Source organism: Dromaius novaehollandiae, chromosome 1 (assembly GCF_036370855.1).
Source record: "Dromaius novaehollandiae isolate bDroNov1 chromosome 1, bDroNov1.hap1, whole genome shotgun sequence".
In the NCBI taxonomy this organism is placed as follows: domain Eukaryota; kingdom Metazoa; phylum Chordata; class Aves; order Casuariiformes; family Dromaiidae; genus Dromaius; species Dromaius novaehollandiae.
In genome coordinates, this window is record NC_088098.1 from 99,654,622 (window position 1) to 99,670,153 (window position 15,532).

Here is a 15,532-nt window from a genome sequence, read left to right on the forward strand (position 1 = left end):
CTGATCTTGTCTTTTGGGGGATCACTCTGAAAATACTGCTGCAGTGTTAATAGGTACCATGTTATGTTGGGTATATGATTGTGTTGTGTAGCACCCATGTAAAGCTGTCAGTTCCTGATGTTCCATGTCTGTGGATATTTGGATTTCAATAGACTCTAAGTCTATTCAAGTCTCTCCAAGACTATCCAGGATTCCCAAGGAAATTAAGAGAGACCTCCTGTCTGTTTTGTCCTTCTAGCTGTTATCACCCACCCCAGTAAATTTGGGACCTCTTAATTACTATTTCCTTCAATAAGTCATGGTATTATTACAAATTCTTTAAAAATAGATAATCTCTGGGAGAGAGAAGCACATGTGTAATGTGAGGGGGAGGAATAGCCTCTTTTGGTCATCAGAGCCCGAGATGCATGATGAACACACCTACGCAGAAAAAGCTTCTGTTGGCATTTGACACTTAGACACCAGGCAATCCACTCCTCAGAGCTGACTGGGTCAAACCATCTTCAAAACAGTGGCGGCTTTTAAGTCATTTAAGTAGTCAACCAAATCCCTTGGGAACCAGACTTCTTAACTACTATGTATACATAAATAACTTAAAGCATCATGTACCGTTTGGGTTGTATACTCCGTGATAAAGGGAATCAAACAGAAAAAAGTAAAACAATAGCATGGGAAAATGGGATTTTGTGAAATAAATAGTCTAGGATCTCAGGGGTGCATAGGCTGTCAAAGCTACTGATCTGGTAAGAAGAGGGAGTTAATGTAGTGTTTTCTAAGAATTTTCAATAACATCTGGAGAGAATAGCATAACACTGGCATGCCAGAGATGGAGAGGGTAGTGCTGGAAGGAATTTATTAAGGCTTGCAAAGAAAGGTTGTATGTGGTGTTTACAGAAATGTGCCAACTCATGATCATTTTAATGGCTTGTATGATATTTACCCCTGGGGGACAATGGTTTGAAAATGCTGTGGAGGTTAACTACGCTTCGGCCATTTGTGTAGGGCTTGAAATACAAATGTAGGGCCATGGGCTGGTCTGGATGTAGGAGTACTAAGATATCACTGCATCCACTCAGTCTTCCTCCATCACACAACTGTCAAAATTCTTCAATGGCCCTGTGTTACAACTAACAAGTTTAAACTGCATATGAAGATTGATTTGTGCTAATATATAGAGCTGAGCCTCAGTTGCTGCAGTTTATAAGCTTATGTTCATTTCTGATAATACTACTAATGGAATATAGACTGCTAATGGAGCGTCACACCTCTGGTGTGATAAACTTGTTTTCATTACTTTTTTTCTAGTCACTTTTTTGAATTCTATAGTCCCAAGATTAAAGATAATCTAATTGCTGTTTCTTTGACTGCAAAAAGCTTAATATTAGCTATCATCTGAAAATGCTGGATTATTGCATTTATTATTTATGTAAATTCTTAAATGTTCTCATCTCGGGTTTTGACTGTCCTTGGTAAAATTTTGAATGGTGATTTCTATGTAACTTAAAACTTCAAATTTATCTTTTTCTACTTTGTATAATTTTGACAAGCTCTTTGACTAAAAAAATGGCTAAGTTTGAGCATGAGGACAAGGGGTCTTGCATCTCTGGTACTGTGGCAGATGCACGTAGCAGGCAAAATGAATATCAGATTTGCAATGTATACACAAGTAATTTGATAAATTCATTACAAAGTATATTAACATACCAAATGTGAACTTTTTTGCCCTGATTTGTTTTAATTCCCTTGGTATGCTAACATTTCAGGCAGAAGTAAAAATTTCTTAGTAGAACAGTATCCTTAATTGATAATCCAATGTAATCTTGTAAACATTCTTATCAATGGCTTACCTCACAGCAGGTTAGTATGGCTGGTAAATGGGGCAAGAAAAAACTTGATAACTGATTTCCAGTGTTAAGCATCTAGATTGTGAAGGGAAAATATTGAGCTTTGAGCCCAAAAGAAAGTTGAGGGGTGCAGATGAATAAAGCACCTAATGATTAGATGCAGCTGGATGGATCAGAGAAATGCTCAAGAGTGCTTGCTGAATAGTCCATGTAGTTAAAGACAAATACGAATTCTGAGGATGTTGGGTGGGCTGTCACAAATGACATTGTATGTGCTTGATTTTATATCTTGAAGGTTAAAAAGGTTGCACCTGAAAATTAATTTCTTAAGTTTTAGAATTATGCAAGGAAAAAAAGCCTAAAAATACTAATGATGGCAGATAGGAGGTATGAAATATCAGTTCATTGCTATTAAGAAATGTAATTGAAGGGGAAGTGCAGTTAAAAGATGAAAATGCTTCATATGGTAACTAGTTAAGCTGTGATCCATTTTTATAAAACATTGTTTCAGTCCATACATGGTGTCTTCATTAATCAGCATAATCAACGCTATGTAAACGAGCTTGTTGGAAAACGTAGTGTAGGATAGCAGTGAGTGAAAAGAGTTAATACTGTGGCTGGTATGATTTCAGTATGTGCGTGAGTATCCTTAAGTTGTTGTAGTTGCCGACTGCACCCACCTGTAAGACAGCTACTTTTACAGATCATATTAAAACTGATACTCATGTTTGTGTTCTAGTTAGTAATTTCTAATCCATTCTGCTTGGTTTTCAAAAGGGGTGGGGGGAAGTCTGTAATTAGTATTTCAGTTAAGCTTGGCTCTTGCCTATCCAAATATTGTGATATGACCTCAGATATATTTTGTGCTGCCTTCCTGATGTTAGACCTGTGTATATGTGACTCAGAGTAGTATCTAGTACAGCCTGAACCTATATTCATATGCATCAGTATGATTAAACCCAGTACTATTATGTCTTAGTGCCTGACTTTTGCACTGTCTTCATAGAAATAGAGGATGGTTGACATTTTAGGGATATAATTTGAAATGAACACCTTCATTCTCATGAAGAAGAGGGGATCATTTCTAGTCACTCCATGGATTACAGCTGGATTTTAATGTTACAACAGTTCCATTCATCTCTCTTTATTTTTATAGGCTAATAATTTTCCTATTCCTTCATCTCTAGGAATTTCAGTTTGCATTCCTGGGCAATGATCAAATGCATTTATAATTGAAAGTTTGAGTAAGAGCCCTATAGGCAATGAGTTCTGGGAAATGAAGTGGGGGGGACCCACAACTCCCCTCCACACCCCCCCCCCCCCCCCCCCCCACAGAAGCACTTACTTTAAAAGGCCACAGAACAGGGGGGAAAAAAACAGCTCAGGTACCAAACAAGGTACAGGCATAATCCCACTAGAAGTGCTGGCCTTGTTTATTTAAAACAAAACAAAAAAAAGTAATCAGTTCTGAACATTAAGGAAGCTCTTCAGTCTCTATGGTGACAATGCACTTCTCTCTCTGGATGAATAGGAATGTAATGATACTAAAGCAATCTAGTTGAAAAATACATTCAGTGAAAACACAGCAAGGCTTGCAAAAAAATTTAATCTTAACTTTTTTTCCCTGGAACTCACTATTATAGAGTTAGATCTTATTCCCCTGAAGATTTCAAAACTAATTAGGCATGTTGAAACATCAGTAAACTGAAGCAAAGGTCATTCATATTTCTAGGGAGCTGCTTCTAATTTTAAGTCTGCAGAATTAATTTTACGAAATGCAAAAAATCTACATTTCAGCAGCAAGATTACATCAGTGGCATGTAAGGTGTCCAGACCTTTTTTTGTTGAACCAATTCTGTTTTGTAAACTCCAATAGATATGCAAAGCGAATCACTTAATATTGTGGTGGGAGGTTTTTCTTTTACATGGTGAGTGAGCAATTAAGTAGTCTAACGAAATGTTAGACCCTCTATGGTGAGGGCATATATATATTATACAGTAGGGTGATTGTTCTTGAAGCCTTCACATGGTGCTCTAGCTGCCTAAAAGATCTTAAATGGATGTACATTTAAGGGGAAATTTAGCACAGCATACAGTAAGCATTATTGTATAGAATCTTTTCAAGTGCTTTAATTACAACTGCATTTTATCTGACAGTTGAACTTGAAAATTTGTGAGCAAAATTAGTTCAGCTGTTTCTGGTTTAGCTCAAGTGAAGAGTCGTCATTCCAGCTCACTTTTTTTTTGGCCTGATAAACCTGGAAGGTCTGAATGAACAGCTTTTCCAGAGCTGAAAGAGCAAATCAACATCTAAAATATTAATTGTATGCATAGTATGAGGGGCAGGAACATGTTCTCTGTTCATTCAGTTGTTCAGTCTTAGATCTAAAAGATCTTCAGGGCTGGCCACCTTTGCCATAGATCTGTACAGAGTCTACCATGAAGGCATTCAGTGACAAAAACATCACTAGTGCTTTTAACTTCTGTGTTCAAGTAAGAGTCTTGAGTCCTTACAGAACCCGGCTTTTCCTGTTTGTGAAACCAGAGACAGCTTTAGCATCAAAAGCTGGCCTCCTTATGCTATCCACATTAAAGTATGGGTTTGGTGAGTGCCTCCTCCCTTCTTTTTCTGCTGCAGTGAGATCGAGCACTCATTGTACTTGTATTTTTCTCAGCAGCAGGCCTCACCTGGCCTTATGCTCCTTATATCAGCTAACCCTTCTGCTTTCTTTTTCCTTTTGTTTTTGTTCATCCTTTCTCCTTTTTGCTCTTTTCTCCCTTACCCATAAGGCCAAAATAACCAGTGATGGTTGAGGCAGAGAAAACTGCCCTGTGCAGGAGCAGCAGGTGCTTCAAGCCTCACACGTGGTAAAAAGCAGCATTAGAAATTTCAGTTGCTGCCCTGTCAGGTTGCCACTCTTGCAGACGTCTAATGTAGCATTAGTTCCCCAAGCTGCCAAAGCCTTCCTTGAGTCACGAAGGCGAGACCATCAGATGCTGCAGTGGCCGCAGCGGATACAAGGTGTCCCAAGGTGAGCCAGGCTGCCTGCTGTGATTATGGCCCGTGTTACCAAAGCTTGGGGCACATCAGCAACTTTCCAAGGACTGACTCCCTGTCGGGAGTGTGACAGAGGCACTGAGCCCTTGTCACGATACCGCAGTCGATATTGCGCTCAGCGTGATCCAGTCAGGAACCTTACTGACGTAAAGGCACCATCTCCAAGTGAACTGCAATGCTGGAGAGCTGCTCGGAGTTAACAGATTGAGCGGACTCTGTATCGAGGATGGCGAAAGAAGACCGAAGTGAGTGGAGAGGCAGGATGAGTAAGGAAACGTGCTCCGAACGCTACACTTGAATGTCAACAGAAAATGTCGGATGAGGGTGGAGCAGCTTTAAGAAAATACTTCCATAGCTTAAAAAACACATGGCTGGTGACAATTATGTTAGGAAAGTGGCAAAGCCCTTTAACGTGAGCCCTGACGAAAGGCGACAGTGGTAATCGCTCACGCAATGCTGAGGCCTGCTGCTTTCGTGCCTTCCCCTTCATCCGCCCGCTGCTCGGGGCCGACCTGCCCTCCGAGCGGAACCGCAGTGCCGGGCGCCGTTTCCCGGAGGGGCCGGTTGCCGTGCGCGCGGGAAGCGGCGGGGCGCGGGCGGCGCCGTTGCTAGGGTGCCGGTGAGGAAAGAGGCGGCGGCGGCGCCGGCGGAGGGGGGAGGGCGGCGCCATGGCGTCGCTGGGGCTGAGCGAGCGGGAGCAAGCCGGCTGCCGTGACCTCCTGGAGTTCCTCGAGACCGAGGAGCTGATGGCGCTGACCGACACCATCACCAACCGCCTGGTGCACCCCGAGAGCCGCCAAGGTGCGCGGGGCCCGAGGCGGGCGGGCGGGGCGAGGCCTCGGCGAGGCCGTTGGCGGCGGCGCCGCCGTTGACGGCAGGCCGCCCTGTAGCCGGGGCGAGCTGCGGGGGCTGCCCGGGCGCCTTCCCCCTCCACCCCCCCGAGGAGCTTCTCGCAGTGCTGTATCCCGTCCGTGTTTACAACTTTACGTAAAAGCTCAGCGTCTACTGCTTTCTGCACTAACCATCTCTGCTTTCAGTTTCCGAGAGGGTAAAACGCAGATAAGTCCTGAGCTGGCTTGTTTGCAGAACGGCGTGATCGCCCCCCAGGCCCTTGTGGGGGTTGAGATCTGTGTTGTAAAACGTGAATTTGCGTGGGGATTACTTGAGGGCGCTCAGTATATCGCCTCGACATATGCTTATCTAAAAGGCTGAAAGTTCATGCGCTAAATAGTCCCTGCTTTTTCTTCTTGCTTTTTTATCTGCTTTTTGTAGTGTTTGCAGAATAAGCTAGAAGATGTATTTATTTTGTACCCCAATTACTAGTCTCTTCTTGTTTAACCCTACAGTTTCTGTAGCTGAAACTTTAGGCACCTGAACTCTGTCCAAATACAAACCAGCTACCACAACTACTGCAAAACTGAATTTCATCTTACTGTGTTTCCTAATTTTGCCACAGAGCCTTGCATTTAAAGATTTTCTAAAGTTATGTTTCAGTGCACTGTCTTCATGCTACTATGCGTGGTGTTTCCTTAGGAATTTGGGAGATTTCATGTGGTTTTCTTGGAGATTAAATGGATTTAAATCTATTTCCATCAATCTATAGAAGCCTGGATGGATAAATAACTATGTGTTGTCTAAAATCTGCCAAGCTGTGGTTCTAAAATGTTTGATATACAAGAAATCAGACTGTCACTTTAATTATCTGCTGTCTGCATTTCTGTCAATTTTCTGTTCACAGTAAACATAAGACCTCACATATTTTTCAAAATAACAATACATTTTCTATCTGAAGTCAAACAAACTACCCATTTGATTCAAAAATTAAGATTAAAATTGCATAATCAGAAGGACCATAAAAAATGAGTCCAGTTCTTCTTTCTCTTTATAGTCTTGCCTCTAAGATGACAGGCCTATTTTGAAATACTCCAGATCTTTTCAAATGAAGAAAACAAGCTCAGATTTGATTTTGCTGTAAGGTAACTAAAGTACGAAGCCATGAATCATTTCACAATAAAACCAGATCAATTTATTTTGAAGTTAAGACTTAGCTGCTTGTCAGGGAGTATGGGTGCAAGTGTATTGTGTGCAATAACCTTTCTTCTTGAAGCACTTGGAGTTTCTAAGCAGCTTGAAAATTTCAACCCACTTGGGTTGAAAGTTATTAATTTCATTGGGCAGAAAAGTTAGAACATTTTCATCAAACTCAAATAATAAATAAACTGCTCTGAACAGTCATTGATAGTGGTAGTAGGGACTTCTGCTGGGTTTTCAGTACCAAGAGTATCAGTTTTTAAAAATGTTCCCAAGGCTATAATAATGTTCTGTATCTAATTCAAGTTATGACTAGTTAGATCAGACTTCAATATACAGATATTCTTTTAACTCTTTGCATTTCACTTAACCTTGGGCAGCATCAGGAGGTGTTGGTCAGAAGTTTAAAAAATGGTATAAGTTTGGATATGAATCATGAGAGAAGCAGCTGCTAACTGTAATTTCTTCACTTGCAGAAGCCATTCATGCAATTTTGGTTTACAGTCAAAGTGCAGAAGAACTTTTGAAACGAAGGAAAATCTATCGAGAAATAATTTTTAAGTATTTGGCAATACAAGGAATTCCAGTGCCTCCTTCCTCAGAGAAACACCAACTCATTGATCGTGCAAAGCAGTACTGGAATGGGCAACTCACAGCCAGCTCCTCAAAATTGGAGGGCAAAAAACCACACACAGGGGTGAGTGCTACTTTCTGAAAGACCTGGGAATGTTTAGCATTCTTTTTGCAGGCTAATCAGTGTGATAAATACTGCTGTTCAGGAAGGTGCTAGATCTCTTACTGCCACCATTTAGAAGCTTCTTGTGCCAAGGCATTACTGCAGAACAGTCTTCTGCTCTGTCTGGTAAAGTATGTTAGTGCATTTGAACTCTCAATGTGTGGGGTCTTCTTCAGGCTTTTAATTTTTGAGTTGTACTGTAAGTTAAAATCAAAGGTGTTTGGGATAATAGGAGGCATACCTTTAACAGTACCATTAGCAGGGTGCGTCCCAGTGCAGAGCAAGGGTGGTGCTCATGGTAGATCATAGGGCAAAGTAGTCTGTCAGACTTTGATCCCAAGTGTCGTGAAGGAAGAGGAGAAAAAATGGCCTTCTTGTAAAGGGCCTTGGTCTACTTCTAGAGACAGTGCAATCAGAATAGCACTTTCTGTAAACCATTTTAATTTTTATTCCTTGTAGCTAATATAGTGCAGAATGGATTTTTAAAAATTTTTATAAGGTTGAAATGTAAAGTTAGTAGCAGTACCAGTTTCATGCTATTTACCATTTCCCCCCCGTCTTTGCTTAAAACAGTGTAACTGGATGTGTTTAGGCAATTATGGGTTATTTTGAGGTTCAAAGTTATGACATTTAGCAAAATCATGGTGGTGTAATGAACTTTCAGTGTTTTATTAGTCTTGGATCTTCATCATATGACTTTAAATAGCTACTTCAGCTTTTTGGTGTGTTGTGCTTCAGAGACATAAATAGGCAACAGCCCCACCAGCTGGACTGTCAGAGCTTTGCACCTCTTATGCTTTTGGGTAAACTATTGCATTGCGCTTTCTCTGAGATATTAACTGACACACATGAGGATTGTGTAACTTAGCTATGAATTGGTTTTAAACTATTTTTATGTATATTTGGGGGAAAAACAAACAAAAAAATTTGCTGTTACAAGAAAGCTTCTCAAGTATTAACCTATTTTGAAGTTCTGAGACCAAAGGTAAATAAATTAAATTTTCTGAAGTACTTGAAACGCATTCATAAAGAATAAGAAATTCAGCTGTCTTAGTTCTCTCATATATATTTCTTTGCCTTTATTTTCCCTTAACCCTTTTGGTTCTCTGCCTTTTGAAAAAATAGGTAGGACAAACCCACTTACTAGCATAGACATATGTTTGTTCTGCAGTAATCTGTAATTCGTAACTTCTGTGTAAAGGTGTCCACATATTTAATATGTGATTTCAGGAGTACACTTTAATGCTAGCAAACATGACATTGTTTGATTTGCTTCTAAAAGTCTTGTTGTAAAGTGACAAATATTGATGATACGTACAAAAAAAATCCTGTACATCTAATTCTTGTTCAAAAAATGTTTCACTCTACAGCTGGAGGTCAGGTAACTTTATGGGGGAAAGTTTGAATGGTGTCTCTTGCATAAATTAAATCTGATCTACTGTAAGAGAAAGAGGATAAACAAAGTACGTATGTAGGAAATAAGTAGATTCATAGTACTGTTACTTGAGCATCAGGTGCATGCAGGCTTTTCACACGGCGACGCTTCCTTTGTTAGAAAGAAGTGTCTTCTAAGCCAAGTTTATTTTTAAAAGCAAGCTAAAAACCTTTCTCAAATATTTAAGTGCTAAACAACTTGCTTCTTGAGTATTTTTTTTTAATTTCTGCCATTCTTCTACATTTAGTTGTGCACATAACAAGAATGCAACTGCCAATTCAATTTAAGAATTCACAACAAGAATTCAAATGAAGAACAGATTTTTTTTTTTGTTTGACCCATAATAACTAGTCTTTAAAAATTCTTACTGTTTACTTTGTTGCAATGCATATTTAGTAATAAGACCTTCTTAGGGTGGTTCGCCTGGTATGTATTTAATAATAACATGATCATTGATCCCTCACTTATATTTGCTCTTGCTATGAATTTGGCTTCAAAATTTTACACCCTTCACTCTCGGTTGCTAGCCTGAGCTGCCCAACATTAACCTTAAGTATTATTCTGAAGTATTCCTTATTCCTATATCTTAGATGTATTATAGGAGCGTGTGTGTTGTTTTCTGTAAAACAAGAAAACAGAGGCACAAGTGGCTTGTCTTTATCTCTAGGCAATTAGTGGGAGGTCTATTTCAAACAGTTTCATGCTTTCTTTCATGGGCCCATTCTTTCCCAAGGCTTCTAGACACATCGAGAATCTTTGAGTGAGCCTTTTCAGATTGTTCTTTGAAGGTTTTGTGGACTCATAGCAACAGTTACTTTGGTTCACTACTGTAAAATACTTTCTCAGCAGATTCAGTGTTGAAGGAAGGATTTTATGATGATCTGAATGAGGTTTTTCTTTATTCCCAGAGTAAGTTTATGCTCCTGTGTGAAAATGTCTGCAACCCTTCTATCCCACCATATTGCCTCTGTTTGTTTTAAATGATCAATTGTACAACTAAAAAAGTTTTTTCAGTGGCAAGGATAACATTAGCTATAATTTTCTGATTTGGGCACTTCTTCTGTTAGACATACGGTGGAGACTTATTAACATCACTCATGAAAGTGACCAGACATCTTTTGGATAATTTCAGCAGTTTTACCACCAAGCTGAGATAAATTCAGGCACATGATCTGGTGGTGTGAAAGGTCTAGAACACAGTAATTCTTTAAGTTTCAATTCTCCCTGGATTAGTTGTGCGTTTTGTTAGCGTAGTCCACTGACGTGGGTAAAATATCTAGATAATTTGGAAATACCCTGTCAGCTTCAGGTATTAGGATATGCATATTCAAAAGGCGACTTCCTGATAAGTACTATTTGTTATTCCCAGCTATATGAGGGTTCAGAGAACAACATAATTTGCAAGTTTAAAAGGCGCAATAAAGAAGAGATTGAGGGCAATTTATAAACACTTTTAAGTAAATTGATGTGCCTTGATATATGATTATTTTTTAAGGTTGGGTCTTTATCTTTCTGTTTTTGCTGTAACCTTCTTTTGGAATTGTAAAGGCTAGTGAAAAGTTCCTTATCAAACTCTTTTTATACAGCATATATTTTGTCCCTCAATGTGAGAATCCTGACTTTGTGGAAATTGTTCAAAAACCTCCCCCATTGCTTTTCGCTAGAACCGGACTTTGCTCTCGGAATATAAATTGCAGATCAAGATAAAATTGCAGTGCCATTCTAACTTCAATTTAAAAAGCCAACTCTAATACCTTAGGTGTTGAGATTATGATTATATTAAAAATAGAGAGATTTTGCTTTGTAGTTTCTCTTCAGGCACTTCTTCCCAAATATTTAACTTGAAGAAGTCTTAGAATATTTAAAATAAGAATTTAAAGTATTTTAGTCTGTTGTAAATGGTAAACTCAGATGGATGTTAAGGCTAAATAATTCTAAAAAGAAAAATTTGCTTGATTGCAGAGTCATGAGAAAAGCCAAAAGCTACCAAATGATGATATTCATGATCTAGGAGAAGAATTCTGTCAGTGGTTCTTCGAACTCCTAAACTCTCAACATCCCTTTGGTGTACAATGTGAAGAAACATGGGGACCACAGCATTTTTGGGAGGATGCCAAAATGAAATTCTGTTACAATACATTAGAAAAAAACATGGAAGAATATGTTGGTGCAGAAATGGTGAGCCTTCGTCTGCTCTCGTTGGTTAAAGAAGAATACCTTCTGTTGAATCCCAATCTGAATGCTGATGGACTGAAATGTACAATGTCTCCACATGGGTTAGTGCTTGTAGCAGTAGCTGGTACAGTACATAGAGGCAACACTTGTTTGGGTGTCTTTGAACAAATTTTTGGACTCATCCGCTGTCCAATTAGAGAGAACACCTGGAAAATAAAATTTGTGAATCTTAAAATAGTTGGACAGAATGCTCTGGAGCCTGGGAAACGAATTGAAAGGCCGTCCATAAAATATGAGTCAAACCAACTGCAGGCATTGTATGATGGGAAAGAACTGAGTCTGACCGAACTTCAGAAATTCTGAGCAATTCCTTCAGAATTGAGAGACTGCAGGAAAAAACACAGGGCATGTGTAGTGCATCCTTAAATATGGAAATGATTGCAGCCATGTGATGTTGTCTCTTTCTTGATTCAGATTTACTAACTGGATGGCAAACTGAGATACCGAGTATAAAATGTTATATAGTATTTTGGGCACCTTTCCAACAGGTAACAAATACTTCAGAATGTTTCTTTAATTTTTGTAAGTGTATTTAGGAATGGGATTACTTTGGTTATTCTTGATTATAAAACACGGTTATGTTTAAATGTGCCATGGCAGCAGTGTATGATGAACTCAAGGACTTGGGGTCCACGAGTTGTAGGTTGCTTCTCTTCAGGTCACCAGTTTAAATTCTTATCTAAATTGTAACAGAAAGTCATTGCAATCTGGCTTGGTGAAATTGGGATTATTGAGTGTCTTAATGGACTACTACATCCCAAGAAAACCAGCTGTCATTTTGGGAGGTTTTGGAGAGAACAGACAAAATAATGTGAATGGAGACTACTTCTATTTATGCTCTAAATGCATTTCCTTTACTGAACAATAGAAGTAGTTTAATGGGACAATGTAGAGTAGTTAGCACTGTTGAAGCCTTTTTCTTTTTAGACTGATAGCTTCCCTTTCTTTTACCTTACAGTATCAACTTTGCAATCAATTCAGACAAACTCTTCTTCCAGCTATATCCCCAAGCAGGCAAATTTGAAATGGTTGCCCAGGCACTCATTTCTAGCACTAGATTAAGTACTTAACTTCAGGACTTAATGCAGCAATGTTGGAAACAAATGTTTTGATAATTATTTTGTAGATACTTGCAACAGAGTTTCTAATATAATAGTTATGATTCTTGTATGGTTTCTCAAAATAAGTATTTTATCTAGTCATAGCTGCTTTATTACATTAGGTAGAAGTCAATTTGGTAGCACTAGCAAGTTACAACTAGAGCTGATTTAAAAAAAAATATCATTACTGAAATTAATGTTGTTATGGAACTTGAGTACTTTCTAAAATTCACTTTTTATAAATGTTTAAAGATGTGACAGTAGATGAAAGAACTTTTTTTTTCAGTGGCTTGTTGGGTTATTCATTTTTTCTTTTGCTATAATTTTACAGCTTCACTAATACAAGCTGTGAAAATGGGAACATTTCCCGTAACATGGAGACAGTTCTTTTGTTTTTGATGTATTTGTCAAAGAAGAAGCCAACACTGGTAAAATTGCGGTTGGGTGAGGGGAAACGAGAAGATTCAAGTATGTGGTATACCTGAAATGTCCAGAACTGATCTTTTCATGAACAGTCTGAATCTCAAGTTCTCTTTGATAATTTTTTAATAATTTATTTTCTAAACAAAGGTTCACATTCTGAGTTAGAATGTTCTTTCCTGATAAACTTTTGAGGTATGACGTTATCGGCTACTAATTTATAATAAACACAGAAGAAGCAGGTTCCTTGTGTGTGTTGAGAATTGCGTTCCTCTTCATTTGAGGACAAAGGCCTTGAACAGGCATCTTTTCAACATTCAGTGTGCAAGTCTTTAATTAAAAGTAAATATATTGCCTTTTACACAACCGCACTTTGTAACTGACACTAATGGTTACTGCAGACAATGTGTTGAGTATGAACATGACTAAGGGTGTAGTTTTCATTATTGCTTTAAGGTGATCTGATGTGAGCCATCTCATTCCTCCAGTCAGTTGGGACTGCTCCAAAGGAAAACTAACTGATCAACAGAAACCTTTCAGGCTGCTTAGCTCCAAAACAAGGCTGGCCACACAAGTGCTTGTGCCACCTTAAGAAACAGAGATAAGAATTTTCCATTCTGTGAAATTCAAAACAAGTTATCAAACGATTACATTCATTACATTCAAAGTGTTCGTGCTTGATAACCTTAAAATAATGTATGTGGGAAGCAGCTTGGCAAATCTGCTTTTTACTAAAGCTGTTACCTAATGAAGCTTTCCTGCACTAGGTGTGCAATTTTTTTTAATGTTAAACTGCAACAGCCTTACGACCTCTGACTATGTGGGTCTCTATTCTGTTGCAGAGCAAAGTAGGTGCTGTGTGATTTACTGATAACCTGTTGCTGTTCTTGCAGTGCTGATAAAGCTAGTAAGAACCCGCAAATGTTAGTCTGTGCTCATTAACTGCTGAATGCTAACTGCATTTTGCAATAGCTAATTTTGGTAAGTGCTTGTCAGTTACTACAAATTGCAGTTACCATGCAGCAACTGATCTGCAGTTATCCCAGGCAGCTGCTGCAAACTGTAGGAAACAGTGCAGTGCCTGTTCTTTACAGTCTCACCACCTGAATATTTGGTAGACACTGACATCAACTGATGCTGAGTAATTGTGGTTTTTCAGTTAACTGCTATGACTTTTTACCCTGTGATACTCCTTCCTCTTTTTCTCCCAGGCCTGTATTCCCTCTTTTGAGAGCGTACTCATCTCTTCTAATGCTTTTTTTTTTTTTCCAATTTGGAAAAAAGGAGTGCCAGTTCTATAATGATTCTTCAGACTCTCCATCTTGCAAGGAGGCAGGACTGTGTTTAGAAAGATGCTGCCCAGCCAGTCAGCACTGGCTGACCCATTTGTACCCTGTTTGTGTGGGAGGCAGAGAGGTGGTGATGCCTCTGCGCCTTGGTGTTTCATTTACTTAGAAGCATACTTGTTTTGTGCCAGCTGAGATTGTGAGGTCATATTTGTTCTACGGCACCATAGGATGTCACAGTCCTTTTTCCGGTGATCAGATGATTATTTATAATTCATATCCTTAGTGAAAGTTCAAAATTCATGTCATCTTTGAAACTTCTGAAGAATAGAAAAACACTAACTGCAGAGTAAATTTGAGAAGCTACTTTTAGTTTAACCTTGAATTTGAGGAAAAAAATTAGGACTTGTTTAAATGGAACATGATTGAAAAACATTGCTTGAGATAATTTATCTGAAGTGATTTCATCACTCCCTGTAGATGCTGCTGTTCCTAGCTGAAGTAGTTTTGAATTGGTTTGCCCTTGGAAATAATGGTCACGTTAGTTAGGGATTTCAAACAATGAAATGAAACTTGTTTAAAACTAATGTCCTCGATTTTCCTGTGCATATCTATTTTGTCAAGGCTCAAGACAACTATTTATCTTTAGTAACAGTTTTTTATGTCTATCACTGCTACTTAAGTTGCAAAGCTAAGTTTGTATTTCCTAGATCTCTCTCTGAAAAATAATTTGATGGTAAGTAAAATACTGACTTGCAGTAAAGTTGGTGGGACTTGCTGAATTGTACAAATGTTGAACAGTGGAAATCATGACTGACTGTTGTATTCAGCACACCAGATTGATTTTTTTTTTAATCTCTACAATTGTAAGATTGAATGTCTTAAAGCAATATATGAGCAGAAATTATGTGATTATGCAAACCAGCTGCCTTGCAGCAGGTTATGCAGCATTGGTTCAGCTGTGTGTACTCTCCATATTCGCCATACATAGAAGAGGAAAGATGATCACTAAGAGACCTTGCACAAAATATTAAACAATTTCTGACTTGTCACTGTGGTTTGTAGTCTAAATATCCACCAGTGTTGAGTTACAGATTATTTTATCAAGCTTGTAATGGTAACAAGAGAAATTCATGTTTGGCTTGGATGCTCACTTCCTTGGTGAACTTAAATGTTTAAGCGCATTTAGGAGTTTGCAAAAGGTGTCTAATATTCTTCATGTATGTCCTGCTTGTCAGTAGTCTGAGGAGGAAATCCTAAATTTGCTGAACAGTATTCATCAAAATATTTTCTAGGTTGTATTTTTCCCTCTCATAAATTGAAAGGGTAGTTAAAAAATGCCTATGCAGACTACAGAGTCTTTCTCCTTTTCTTTTTTTTAATGTTT

The 15,532-nt window shown here is 38.6% G+C and overlaps 1 protein-coding gene across 1 annotated transcript; it reads left to right on the plus strand.

The window, feature by feature from the left end:
- The first annotated feature begins 5,456 nt into the window (after window positions 1–5,456).
- On the plus strand, window positions 5,457–15,197 carry C1H3orf38 (chromosome 1 C3orf38 homolog). Its single transcript, XM_026122493.2, has 3 exons — window positions 5,457–5,703; window positions 7,410–7,630; window positions 11,067–15,197. The coding sequence occupies exons 1-3, from the start codon at window positions 5,571–5,573 to the stop codon at window positions 11,640–11,642; spliced, it is 930 nt and encodes a 309-aa protein (XP_025978278.2). The 5' UTR covers window positions 5,457–5,570; the 3' UTR covers window positions 11,643–15,197.
- Window positions 15,198–15,532: the final 335 nt, after the last annotated feature.

What these genes read in the sequence shown, in the direction of transcription:
- C1H3orf38 (XM_026122493.2), top strand. Translation starts at nt 5,571, where the DNA reads ATGGCGTCGCTGGGGCTGAGCGAGCGGGAGCAAGCCGGCTGCCGTGAC. An exon ending in GCACCCCGAGAGCCGCCAAG is followed by an intron (nt 5,704 to 7,409) that starts GTGCGCGGGGCC and finishes CTTCACTTGCAG; the next exon opens with AAGCCATTCATGCAATTTTG. An exon ending in GCAAAAAACCACACACAGGG is followed by an intron (nt 7,631 to 11,066) that starts GTGAGTGCTACT and finishes GCTTGATTGCAG; the next exon opens with AGTCATGAGAAAAGCCAAAA.